We start from the raw sequence: 14405 nt of genomic DNA on the forward strand, positions 1-14405 counted from the left end.
TAGGATGTGAAAAGAGCAATGCAGTTTTTTTGCTGACATTTATATGTTAGCTTCGTTCAGTTGTTTCAATGTTTGTTTTGCAAATTATGCTTTCTTTAGTAGATAATGTTTTATAGTTTATGGTAAAATTTTTTGTCACATACTTAATATTTTGTTTGAGTTTTGTGTAAGTATATTGCCTTGCTATATAACCCACTGCATTGAGACTGAAAATAATAGGGGTATATCTAGGGTATGGTATCAGGAATATGTTAGGACAATTGTAAAATTTTTCCCTGAATGACTTTATAACAAATGGAAAGATTCCAAGGGAAGATATGAATGAAGAAATGAGAACAAAGGGATCTTTAGGTACCTAGGGTGCTTCTATTTGTTCTATAGAAGACATTCACAGAAACTATGTGGTTCTCCACCCAGTTTCTATTTCTTTCTACCATCCAGATAATTTCATGTCTTTCCACCTTAGTTTGGTGTCTTTTCAGTCAACTATGTCAGAGAGCTGTGAGAGAATGGATACATGAATAGGTTGACTCTCTAAGCATGCTAATTTAGACTAAAAGTTCTACTAAACACAAAACACGTTGTAGTAAATTATAAAGTGTAATATAGCATGCAACCTATCATTTCTTTGACATTATTTTGAATGTTCATCATCTCTGTCTTTTCCCATATAGTTATCTATTGTAGAATTGGAGACCCAGGACCACCAGGAACAAAAGGCAAAATGGGTTTTCCAGGAAGAAGAGGTCCCAAAGGAGAAAAAGGCAAGTACATAGCAAAGGTAGGATGTCTCAAAGACACCAAACATCAAGATCGAAAGACTTATATAAAATGAAAACTGACATTTCACTTAAATTTTGCACTCCTAGGGCCAGAGTGGTGGTGCAAGTGGTAGGGCATCTGCCTTACGCGTGGTAACCTAGAACAGACCGCAGTTTGATCCTCTGGAATCCCATATGGTTCCCCAAGCCAGGAGCGATTTCTGAGTGCATAGCCAGGAGTAACCCCTGAGCATCACTGGGTGTGGCCCAAAAACAAACAAAACAATTCTCACTCCTATTATTTTCTCTAGGAGTCCTCCTCTCCATAGTGTGCTCAGAATGTGGTAGTTACCAAAATGTAAAATACTTGCATCTCATTCTAAAAGTAACCCCTGAGTGCCATGAAATTTGGTTACCTCCTTCATAAGGGCCCCTTGCTTCCTAAAAGAGGCAAAATAGTACTTTTATTTTCATTTATTTGTATTTGTGTGGGGTTTTTTGTTTGTGTTTGTTTTGTTTTAGGGCCACACTCAGTGGTTGGTGCTCTAAGGTTACGCCTAGTTCTATGCTCAGGAATCATTCCTTGAAGGCTCAGGAGACCATATGGATGCAGAGAATCAAACCTGAGTTGGCCATGTGCAAGCCAAATGTCCTACCCCTGTGCTGTTCATTTTTCTCTTTTCATTTTTTTTCTACCACCTGAATTATTTCATGTCTTTGCACCTTTGTTTATTTAGTGCCTTTTGGTCAACTAAGCCAGGGAGGTGTGAGAGCATGGATACATGGATAGGTTGACTCTATGCATGCTTATTTAGTTGGACTGTTCTAGTGAGCACAAAACACATTGTAGAAAGTCATCAAATGTAATATAGCAAGCACCCTATTATTCCTTTGACATTATTTTGAATGACTAGAATTTTTATTTTATTTTTGTTTATTTCAGTGAGAACAAATTAGGAGACTTCCAAATATTGAATAAATAAGAAACTAATTCTTATTTATAACTTTTCCTCAATAAAATCAGACATTAGTTTTCCCCATAAAATTTGTCAGGGTGGGACTGGTGAGGTGGCACTAGAGGTAAGGTGTCTGCCTTGCAAGCGCTAGCCAAGGAAGGACTGAGGTTTGATCCCCGGTGTCCCATATATGGTCTCCCCAAGCCAGGGGCAATTTCTGAGCGCTTAGCCAGGAGTAACCCCTGAGCATCAAACGGGTGTGGTCCAAAAAACCAAAAAAAAAAATTTTGTCAGGGTGAATTAACCACTTTATTTGTCTGGAAATGACACTCTTTCCCCATAGACCATGCCTGGTACAGGGCACTGTGTTCCATCTACCTTTTCCCTATTATAAGTTATCATTAGTCTACAATAGAAATTGTAGAAACTGATACTTTTTGTTTATATCTGCACTTGCAGTTTTGCATAACTTAGCTGTTACTGGGATTCTGAAAACAGGAAAAAACTGCCTTAATCTTTATTTTCTCTAGGAAACAAGGGGTTCTGTGACTGTGAACCATGTCCCCCAGGTCCTCCAGGCCCCCCAGGATGTCCTGGGAGACATGGCAGGAAAGGAGACTCAGGACCCCCTGGGCAGTTTGGAGAAAAAGGTGTTCCAGGACCTCCTGGTGCTGAAGGACCTCCAGGACTACCTGTGAGTATCTTGCCAGTTATAATCCTTCAGTTTAAGAGTCAGCTTTGTAATTTAATTATACCTTTATCAAACTTATAATGTAATATATTTTATGTTTTTGAAAATATCTAAATTACTAACCTCTAAATTAACCTTTAAATATGTTATTGACCTCAAAATAATCCATATGAATTTAACTAATTTATTTGGCACTGACTGTTTCAACAGAGATCAAAACGCAATGATCAGTGGTGGGTGGGACTTCTGCTTTGCTAAGAGAGACCCTATTTCTTTCTTTCTTTCTTTTATTTTTAAGAATATCTTTATTTTAGCACAATGGTTACAGACATGTTCTTAGTTGGGTTTCAGTCATAAAATGCACACACCCCCCCCCTTACCAGTGCAACTTTCCCACAACAAATGTCTCCCATCTCCGTCCTCTCCCACCCACTGCCTCTCTTTGGGACAGACATTCTATTTCTCTATCATTGTCAGATATTTCTCTAACTGTGCTCACCACTCTTTGTGATCAGCTTCATAAGCTGGTTCTTTTAGCCTTCAAGTCTATTACCTCTGGGTACTATTACTGTACTGTCTTTTATTTTTCTTAAATCCCACAGATGAGTGAGACTTATATTTCTATCTCTCTCCCTCTGACTTATTTCACTCAGCAAAATAGTCTTCCTGTCTGTCCATGTATAGGAAAATTTCAGGACTTAATTTTTCCTAACAGATGTGTAGAATTCCATTGTGTAGATGTAAGACAGTTTCTTTAGCCAACCATCTATTTTTGGGCTTCTGGGTTGTTTCTAAATTCTAGCTATTGTAAATAGAGCTGCAATGAGCATAGCAATGCAGAGGGTATTTTCATATTGTGTTTTTGTGTTCCTGAGGTATGTCCCTAGGAGTGGTATTGCTAGATCATATGGGAGCACAATTTCCAGTTTTTCAAAGAATATCCATGTTGTTTTCTAGAAATAGATAGGGAATTCAGTATATATCATGCAAATGATAATTAAACCATCATGAGTTTAATAAATAGAGTGAGGAGAAAGCTGGAGATGATGAGGTCAAAGGTGGATTGGGGAATGTCTGTATGTAGGTTTGATTTGATCTTGCTCTCTGGATAGCATGGCATAGGCAGTAGAGAGGTTTTATTATTTTATTTTTATTAATATATATTTAAGCACCATGATTACAAACATGTTTGTAGTTGGGTTTCACGCATGAAAAAATATAGTCCCCTTTACCAGTACAACTTTCCCACCGCCAATGCTCCCCAACTCCCTCTTCCCAGACAGGCATTCTATTTCTCTCACTCACTATCATTAGTATGATAGTTGTTGGTGTAGTTATATTTCTTACTGTGCTCACCAATCATTGTTGTAAGCTTCATATCATGAGCGGGTCTTTTCAAACTTTATTTCATTGTCTCTGGGTAATATTACCATATTTCTTTTATTTTTCTTAAATCTCACAGATAAGTGAGACTAGTCTGTGTCTGTTTCTCTCTCCCTATGACTTATTTCACTCAGCATAATAGTTTTCATGTCCATCCATGTATAGAAAAATTTCATGACTTCATTTTTCCTGACAGCTGCATAGAATTCCATTGTGTATATGTATCACAGTTTTTTAACCACTCATCTATTGTCTGTCATTTGGGTTGTTTCTAGATTTGGGTTATTGTAAATAGAGGTACCATGAACATAGTCATACAAAGGGTATTTTTGTACTGTGTATTTGTGTTCCTCTGGTATATCCCTAGTAGTGGTATATAATATCGCTAGGAATAGATCATATAGGAGTTCAATTTTCAGTTTTTGAGGAATTTCCATATTGTTTTGCAGAAAAACCAGATTAGACAGCATGCCCACCAGCAGTGAATGAGAGTTCCTTTATTCCCACATCTCCTCCAGCACTGATTATTCTTGTTCTGTGTGTTGTATGCCACTCTCTGTGGTATGAGATGGTACCTCATTGTTGTTTTGATCTGAATCTCCTTAATGATTAGTGATGTGGTTCATTTTGTTATGTGCCTTTTGGCCATCTATATTTATACCTTTCTATTGACTTGAGTAAGAGTCTTGTTCATATTCTCTCAGCTTTTACACACAATACTTGAATGTTGACTTTGTAAAATAGGACCTATCTTGGAAGACTGGCAATGTGAGACCAAAAGTCCCCAAATAGAACAGAGAAAAGGAAATTTAGAAGGAAATAAAAGAGATCAAATGCACATGGATATAAATAACTTTTGACCAATTGCAAATAGATCTGTTCATCATATTTTCATCAAGGGAAAACCTGGTGCCTCAGGACCTCCTGGCAGCAAGGGAGAAAAGGGGGATATGGTTGTTTCAAGAGTTAAAGGTAAGTATAATTAATCACTTCCCTGAACCTTTCTCTTGCATTAACTTCCAGTATAACCATCGATCGATTCTATAACAGGACTTATAAAAATTGCTTTAAAAATACTTCCTATCTTTTGTCATCACAACTTGAAAGTTAAGCCTCAAACACACTATTTTTAAATACTCTTTTAGACACATATTCAAATCTTTGTGACTGTAACTTTGACGTGACACAAGAATTCCTTTCACTCATCCACTGTCTGTTCACTGCAGTGTACAAAGAATTTTGTATTAATCAAGCGTAGTTTAGTTGGGACAGAAATTAAGCCTGAAGTAGTTTAAATGAAAGTGATTTACTCACTTATCTCAACAACATTTCATTTGTTTTTATTTTAGGGGCACACTGGCTCTGCACAGGGATTACTTCTGTCTTTATGTTCAAGAATAACTCCTGGGACTAGGAATCCCAGGAAAATAACTCCTGGCTGGGTTATCTCTTCAGCCCTTCATAGCATTTGAAAGGGTAGATATGATATTTGCATTAAGTCAATTGACTCAGGGTCTTAAATAGCATCAGGAGGCTCTTTCTACATTTTATATCTTTGTGCCATAAAAGTTGAACCTCAAACTCTCTATTTCATAAATGCCCCTTTATATACATATTCAAGTCTTCATATATGCATTTACTCTACAGGAAGAGTCATGAGTACAGGTCCTCAGAAAATAATAGGCACATACCTACTATGTTCTTCCAACAGAAATGAAAGAGCTCTACTTCTTTTATTTTAAGTTGAAAAAAAAAAAACATGAACAGGAATTAGACTTCCCAGAGTCATTCACAATGACAGGGGAAAGAGTACCATGGTTATCATCACACAAGGAGAGATGCTGTTGTGATTGGCATCACATATACAACCTGTTGAGAAAAGAAAAGAACCACTTCCCACATGAAGAAATTCAGTATGTTTGGACATTATTATTATTTTCTCAATTGTTTCTTTCCATAGTTGTCTGTATGACATGAATCAAGTCAAAGATTCAGAGGAATTTCTAACTCTCCAGACAGAATCAAGGCCATTATTTCAACATGATAAAGGAATTTACCTGTATCCTTAGCCCTCCAGTTTTTTTTGTTTTCATAGCACCAATTGATGAGAACATGAATATGCTTGGACCTTTATTCTCAGGGCGCAAAGGAGAAAGAGGTCCTGATGGACTCCCAGGAATTCCAGGACAGCAAGGACAACCTGGTCAGGATGGATATGAAGGAGAAAAGGGAGATCCAGGACCCCCAGTATGTATAATTTATCACTGATTATTTGGTAATTTAATATCTTTATTTAAGCACCATGATTACAAACATGTTTGTAGTTGGGTTTCAGTCATAAAAAAAAAACACCCCTCTTCACCAATGCAACATTCCCACCACTAATGTCCCATTCTCCCTCTCCCCTACCCCCTGCCTGTATGCAATACAGGAATTCTACTTCTCTCACTTTTGAACATTGTCATGATAGTTGTTAGTGTAGTTATTTCTCTAAATGCACTCCCCACTCTTTGTGGTGAGCTTCTAATCGTGAGCCAGTCCTTCTAGCCCTCAACTCTATTGTCTCTGGGCATTATTGTAGTAATGTCTTTTATTCTTAAAACCCATAGATGAATGACACTATTCTGTGTCTATCTCTCTCCCTCTGACTTATTTCACTCATCATAATAGTTTCCATGTCCATTCATCTATAGGAAGATGTCATGACTTCATCTCTCCTGATGGCTGCATAATATTTCAGTGTGTATATGTACCACAGTTTCTTCAGCTATTCATCTGTTGAAGGGCATCTTAATTGTTTCCAGAGTCTGGCTATTGTAAATAACACTGCAACCAATATTGGTATGAGGAAGGGATTTTTAAATTTTATTTTTGTGTTTCTAGGATACATCCCTAAGAGTGGTATAGTTGGATCATATGGGAGCTCAATTTCCAGTTTTTTGAGGAATTTCCATATTATTTTTTAATAAAGGCTGGACTAGACAGCATTCCCACCAGCAGTAAATGAGAGTTCCTTTCTCCCCGTATTCCTGCCAGCACACATTGTTCTTGTTCTTTGTGATATGTGCCAGTCTTTATGGCATGATGGTACCTCATTATTTTGATTTGCATCTCCCTGATCATTAGTGATGTACACCATTTTTCTTATGCCTTTTGATCATTTGTATTTACTCTTTGAGAAAGTGTCCATTTCTTTTCCCCATTTTTGATGAGGTTAGAGATTTTTTTCTTGTTATGTCAGTACCTTATATATCTTAGATATTAGCCCCTTATCTTACGGTTATTGGGTGAAAATTTTCTCCCATTCTGTGGGTGGCTTTCGTATCCTTATCACTGTTTCCTTTGAGGTACAGAAGCTTCTCAGCTTAATATAGTTCCATCTGTTATCTCTGTTTCCACTTGTTTGGAGAGTGCTATTTCCTCCTTATTGTCTTATCCTTATTCCTCCTTAGTGTCTTATTTATGTGTTGTTCTATATACCTTATGATTTTGGGGTCTGATATAAAGGTCTTTAATCCATTTGGCTTTGACCTTTGTGCATGGTGCTAAATGGAGGCCTGAGTTCAATTTTTTGCTCGTGGCTGACCAGTTGTCCCAGCACCACTTGTTGAAGAAGCTTTCCTTACTCCATTTTGCATTTCTTGCCCCTTTATCAAAGATTATGTCTGGGTTTTCACTGCTTTTGAAGTTCACAATTTTTTTTTGAAGTTCACAATTTTTAATGTGATTACTATTTTCCCTTGTCAATTAAAAAATTATAGTTCAATGGAGTGTCAACATGCAGATAGTCAGTCACTTTTAATTTACTGCCACAACAAATACGCCTCAAATTTGAGGACAATGCAAGGCATATTTGAAGATATTATAACAACCTGAGGGATAGTTGAGTCAGACCAAGATTTCAGTTTCTAGTCTTCTACCTTCTATTTATTTAATTAATAATTATTTGAGAGACAACACCCACTTGTGCTCTAGACTTACTTATGCTTCTCTGCTTAGGGATCATTCCTGGCAGTACTCACGGGAACATATGGGATACCAGGGAACAAACTAGGGATGGCTGCATCCAAGGCAAACCTGTGTCATTTTTATAGCCTTTCTTTCTTCTGGTTTTATGTAAACTCTATTCCTGTAGCTTCTTGTAGAGTGAAAAAAAGTAATTGTGAAAATGTAAAATTGTACATTTTAAGATCCCGTTGGCTCTCTTAAATGAAGTGTTTCTATATATTATTTTCTGTAACCAGTTCCAAGACTGGTTATTAACTCAGGATGCAAACATTCCCAGGGGGATCATGAAGATGCAACACCAGGTGATCAAGGGTTTCCTGGGCCTCCAGGGCTTCCAGGAAGAACGGGTCCCAGGGGGCCACCAGGTTTGGGATATCCAGGTCCACCTGGCCAAAGAGGACCACCAGGAGCTCCAGGCCACCCAGGACAGAGGGGACCTGAAGGCATAAAGGGTCTGAAAGGTAATTTTAATGTTTTGAATGCTAGGTAGTAAAAAAACAAAAAACAAAAACAAAATTATGTAGTTTTTGATAAGCATCTACATTTGGTCCTGGCTATGGTGGAACACCTAATAAAATTCCATCAAGTTATTGTTTAGATCTTGAATATTGTCAAACAAATAAAAGCATTACAGTACAATATTTACATCAATATTTAGGAGAAAGCCTTCAAATTGCCTTTTATTCATTTATCTTAATGACTTATAATCTGTACTTGAATTATACAATATATGTGTTATTTTGAGATAGTATTTTATTATAATGCAGGGTAATTAATAAAAACCACTCAAATTTTAATTTTTTAATATAATTTTTATTTTGATCATAGTGGCTTACATATTATTGATAATAGTATTTTAGGTACATATTTACATAAAATCAGAGGGGATTTCCATCACTAATACATCATTGCTCATTTATAATATTCTAGGAAGAAAAAATAAAGATTTTAAGATTATTTGATAGTTACATGAATTTCAAGCAATAATATAATTTATGGCATGATAGATGAAACTTTTTTAAGGGTTGGGAAAAATTTACATAAATTGTTAAAATTAATTTATTGGAGGGATCCTTTGGGGACACATCCAGCAGTGGTCAGTAACCATGTGATGTAGTTCCAGGAGAGTAAGAGCAAAGAAAGTGCCTTCACTCCTTAACCATGTCTCTGTCCCAAGATCTTTGCTTTGTAATGTGTAATATACCTTGAACTACGTAGTTCATTTTGAAATTTTAGACAACAAAGTCAAATCTTTGGTCTTGCTTTGACTACATGGAAAGGCTAATACATAATTTTTGATAAAGTTTATGATCATCTAGGATCCACAACAAATCTAACATTTTTATGTTATACACTTGTGAAAAATAAGTTTGAAATAATACACAATGAGCTATAACTTCTATTATAAATGAAACCTTCCATACGAAAGGAGCACTGACTCTGAACACCCTTTTGGAAATCTTTTTTTTTTTTTTTTTTTTTTTTTTTTGGTTTTTGGGCCACACCTGGCGGTGCTCAGGGGTTACTCCTGGCTATCTGCTCAGAAATAGCTCCTGGCAGGCACGGGGGACCATATGGGACACCGGGATTCGAACCAACCACCTTTGGTCCTGGATCGGCTGCTGTGCTATCTCTCCGGGCCCCCTTTTGGAAATCTTATCTTTTTCCATAGGAGTTAATATGGGGAATGACAATCACCACAGGATTAAGTCATTAGAATAACAAAAGATGAATGCTTCAAGCCCCTAAGCCATGGCAGACCCAGCCAGGGCAGCTGGTGTTCTGTCTCCCCTCCTTCTTCATAGCTTTGGGAAGAATTTACACTGGGAATCTGGTTCTTTGGTTTGGGTACACTCCACGGTTTTTTGGGGTTTTTTGTTGTAGTTATTTTGTTTTGTTTTGTTTTTTGGGCCACACCCATTTGATGCTCAGGGGTTACTCCTGGCTAAGCGCTCAGAAATTGCCCCTGGCTTGGGGGGATCATATGGGACGCCAGGGGATCGAACTGCGGTCCTTCCTTGGCTAGCGCTTGCAAGGCAGACACCTTACCTCTAGTGCCACCTCAACGGCCCCTACTCCAGTTTTTCATGCTCAATTCCCCCTATCTGAACTAGGAGCCAAATGTTTTGAACTCCAAGTTGACTGCATATTGTTGTTTTCATACTGTAGCAAAATATTTACTTCTGTTACATTAAAAATGCATGGATAGGTCTGAGAATCAATATTTTTCTTCTATTATTTTTTTATTTTTCCCATGTGGTGTGTGTAACTGATTTTTGGCCATTGAAATTCTGAAGCAAAATAGTTCAGGAGCTCAGTCATTCTTGGAAGTCTTTTTTTCTTTAGAGACACACACTATAAATAAAATAGCCTGATGAACTTCGACTGAGATTCATATTGCATTGATTGACATGAGAATACCATATTTTTCTTTCCAGGTGGTACAATTCCTTGTGATGTGAGCTACCCTGGGGAACCAGGTCCACCTGGTATGGATGGCCCTCAAGGTATGATCAAAGATTCTCAATGAATTTGGCAGCATCTTTGCTTCTATACTGTAAAAAAAAACCTCACAAAACAAAAGATTGCCTAAACTTTTTGAAGTCAACTGTTTGTTTCTGATTTGATTTGTATTTGTGTTTTCTTGAGTCTGGTTTCTTCTTTTTTTAGGTCTAAAAGGATTTCCAGGACCTAGGGGAACTCCTGGGCTCAGGTGTTTCGATGGACCAAAAGGTCGACCCGGCAAACCAGGACTATCAGGCATACCTGGCCCACCTGGTAAATAAAAGAGTAATTTTCCTGCTTTAGGAGTTATTACATATATAAATGGCTGAAGCTAGATGATCTTAGGCAGTAAATGGTCTTCAGATCCTTATATAATCTAGAAATAGATTTTCTTAATATAATAAAGTCTTAGCCATGCTCCAACCACTTTGGGGTTGTGATAATTTTTAAGTATAAGCTTCTACCTGAAGCATGATTTGTAGGCTATTGTTGGTTTATTAGGTTGTAAAAACTGCTCAGTGCAGCCAATCAGATCTCCAGAGAATGAAAATTATTAGAAAATCATCATAGGCTTACAGGAAATACAAATATACCATTTATATTGCTGCAAAAGATGGGCCAGATATTATCTATTAAGCTGCTCTGAATTAAGGGGTTTTTTTTTGTTTGTTTGTTTTAAGTAAAATGCATGAGGTGGGCATGGTTCTATAATTGTTCATTTAACCATTTAAGTCTTTTTGTTGATAAATAGGTGTTCGTGGTGACATGGGAGATCCAGGATTTGAAGGGGAACAGGGGCCCTCCCCTAGGGGCCCCCCAGGCCTTCCTGGTTTACCTGGAGCAAATGGGCAGAAAGGTATCCCTGGAGACCCTGCTTCTGGTCTCCCAGGGCCCCCAGGAAAGAAGGGTCTATCAGGAGTGCCTGGGGTGAAAGGACACAGAGGTGATCTAGGATGCCCGGGGACTGCAGGTATGAGGGGTCTATGGTCTGTAACTTGGAATAAAAAATGCTTAAACTATCTTGTGGGAAATCTAGAATGTGAATATTTCATGCATGTTTCTATGGAAGAATATACTTTGGGGTTCTAGACAGTGATTTGGTGCTGAGAAGGAAGGTAGTAGACTTCCTGTTGCCATTGTCTGGTGAAAGAACAGAACAAGTGGATGAAGAGAGTCTGAAAAGTGCAGAGCTATGAAGGCTGGAGTTCAGAGAAGACATATGGTTGAGCAGGAAAGGCACTGACTGAAGTTATACTTGGTCTGGGGCAGAAAACTTCTCATCCCTCCATTCGTCAGGGGAAGCAGACAAGGCAGAAAAGCTCCAGATGGAAAGATGAATGGACTGATTTGAGTCCTCTTCTGAAGTCACTAAAGAAACTCCCTGATCCCAGCAGAGGTCTTCAGATGTTAATGTACTTAGCATCACCACTCTAGCCAACAAATCAATCAAATTGGAATTGGGAAATGTGGCCCCTCCCCCTAGGGTAATGGTGGACACATGGACCCAACTTTAATAGATACTTCTTAGGGCCCATTTGAGCGATGATAGTATGTTTGAATCAGACAAATGGAGCTGGGTAGGTAGAAAAAACATTCTCTGTCCTCTGGAACTGACTAATTTGCAAGTCAAAGCATTTCCTATAAGACTAGAGGTGAGGGCCCGGAGAGATAGCACAGCGGGCTTTGCCTTGCAAGCAGCCGATCCAGGACCAAAGGTGGTTGGTTCGAATCCCGGTGTTCCATATGGTCCCCCGTGCCTGCCAGGAGCTATTTCTGAGCAGACAGCCAGGAGTAACCCCTGAGCAACGCCGGGTGTGGCCCCCCCCAAAAAAAACAAAAACAAAAACAAACAAAAAAGACTAGAGGTGATACAAGGTAAGGTCTTGGGTATTTTGAGGGTCATGCAGTGCGTTAACACAATGGTCACCATGTTACCTAAACTATAAATTTTAATTAATTTAAATAGAAACCCAATTAATTGGAAAATAACAAGATAATAATTTATGTGAGTCAGTGAAAGTAATTTTGACCCAGTCTACTGCTATCTTACTTGTGGAAATGTATTTAAAAGAAGTGTTACACAGAAAGTAAGGGTGGTACATAAGCAATTATTCTTTGAATATTACTTGCAATACAGGAACATTTAGAAATAATCAAGGAAATGAAGACTTTTCTCTTTCTACACTCTTCCCCTGTCTGTCTCTCTCAAGGGAATGTAATTCATCTCTACTAGTGATTGAAATGATATTTGTAAAGATTACAACATAAATGATAACATTTGCAGATGAATATGTAATGTGAAATAATTCAACCATTGAATGTATACTAATTGTTATTTTTACTAACTTAATACATGAACTAAAATATAATGAAAACAGAAAAATAAAGTGGAATTTTAGGTGAGGTGTAAAATTAGGGGAGATTCATCTTTTTTCTGAAAATTACTTGCACTACCTTTTTAAGAAACAGAAATTTGAAAGCATCAGTGATGACAATTCTTAAAAAATGCAAATTCAGAAGGCACAAACTGGGGTTGTAAGTATTGTGAAAATTTGGTGTAAAGCCTGCTCCAAAGTCAGAGGTTAATTAGAATCAGGAAGAGCAGTGTGGGCTTTTAATTTGCATAAGCCTTGCTTGATTGTCTGCATAACCTTATCAAATAACTTTTAGCAATGCATGGTTTCCTGGACTTTTGGAAGTTGCTGGGATCTATGATAAGAAAAACTATTTAGAGACTTAATTCATTTAAGTACAGAGCCAATGGGGCCGGGCGGTGGCGCTCGAGGTAAGGTGCCTGCCTTACCTGCGCTAGCCTAGGAGACGGACCGCGGTTCGATCCCCCGGCGTCCCATATGGTCCCCCAAGCCAGGAGCGACTTCTGAGCGCATAGCCAGGAGTAACCCCTGAGCGTCACCGGGTGTGGCCCAAAAACCAAAAAAAATAAAAAAAAAAAAATAAGTACAGAGCCAAGAACAAAAAGTTTACTTCTGGTATTGATGTGTATTTTCTCATAGAACATTGATATAGTTTGATGCCATTGTATCATAAATGTGTTGTCTTTCTAGGGCTACCTGGCATGCCTGGGTTCCCAGGTCTCAAAGGTCCCAAAGGCAAAGAAGGAAGTGCTGGGTTTCCAGGCATCTCAGGTGACCCCGGCAGTTCCTGTGGAAGAGGTATTCCAGGAAGACCAGGGCAAGCCGGACACCCTGGGGCTCCTGGAAGTCCAGGTAAGTACCCACAGGTACCAAGAATTGTGAAGGCTACACACTTTCTTCCAAAATAGTAAGCATGGCTATTTCATGGATTCCCAAAGCCAGAGAAAAACCTTTTGGTCCATGGTACAACTTATAATCTGCACTTTAATATTAGTTGGCATCTTTTTCCTCATCATCGAAGGCATAAATGAGGCTAAATGGGTAAACTGCAGTATCTGTGTGGAACATCTGAGCCTGGAAAGTCCTTGGGAAAGCTTCCTTTACTCCCAGAAAAGGTGCCAGACTATCAGTCCAGGATGCTTGCAGTCAGTGCAACATTTTAAAGAAAAATGTATTTGCCTACATGTGTAAAAAACAGTTGGACTGTTACATGCTTGGGCCTATCTAGCAAGAGACTGTGGGTGCTAAATGAGATATAAGATAGAGAGGCCCTCTCCACATGTGGTACTGGCAAATTTTTCCAATATGTCCTTCATTTTATTATTCAAGCTGGCACTACTATTGAAGTCCTCTGGCAAGGATCATATGCAGTAATGCATTGTCACTCAGGAACAAGAGATGATTGGGGCAAGCCATTGTTCCCAGTAACACCAGTCTTACATAATAAGTTCTGGTTTCTACAATTCTTTCCTTACAGCAAATAGCTTGGGTAAAATTCACTTAGTAATAGCCTTAGAAAGCATCTGGAAAGTTTTCTTCTATTAGTTATGCCCCCAATAGAAAATGCAAATATTTTATTTCCTTCCACATCCATTTCCACTTTTAAAAATTTATAACATTTCATGCATCCCTACTGGAAATAGTTATTCAAGTCATTTTCCTCCTTTGTTTTTAATTACCGTCAAAAATATATTCTTAGACGTGGGGAGTTGCTACTGCCATTTTA

General features: G+C 38.1%; 1 protein-coding gene across 1 annotated transcript in view; it reads left to right on the forward strand.

The window, feature by feature from the left end:
• The window catches only part of COL4A4 (collagen type IV alpha 4 chain), a 124627-nt gene that overhangs the window by 56081 nt on the left and 54141 nt on the right, over positions 1 to 14405 (forward strand). Inside the window, exons 20-28 of the mRNA XM_049768923.1 lie at positions 675 to 764; positions 2248 to 2411; positions 4691 to 4763; positions 5932 to 6038; positions 8077 to 8260; positions 10238 to 10306; positions 10470 to 10577; positions 11056 to 11274; positions 13370 to 13531. Coding sequence (XP_049624880.1) covers positions 675 to 764; positions 2248 to 2411; positions 4691 to 4763; positions 5932 to 6038; positions 8077 to 8260; positions 10238 to 10306; positions 10470 to 10577; positions 11056 to 11274; positions 13370 to 13531 — 1176 coding nt within the window. The remainder of the gene's footprint in view (positions 1 to 674; positions 765 to 2247; positions 2412 to 4690; positions 4764 to 5931; positions 6039 to 8076; positions 8261 to 10237; positions 10307 to 10469; positions 10578 to 11055; positions 11275 to 13369; positions 13532 to 14405) is intronic.

The sequence above is a fragment of the Suncus etruscus genome, chromosome 2 (assembly GCF_024139225.1).
Source record: "Suncus etruscus isolate mSunEtr1 chromosome 2, mSunEtr1.pri.cur, whole genome shotgun sequence".
In the NCBI taxonomy this organism is placed as follows: domain Eukaryota; kingdom Metazoa; phylum Chordata; class Mammalia; order Eulipotyphla; family Soricidae; genus Suncus; species Suncus etruscus.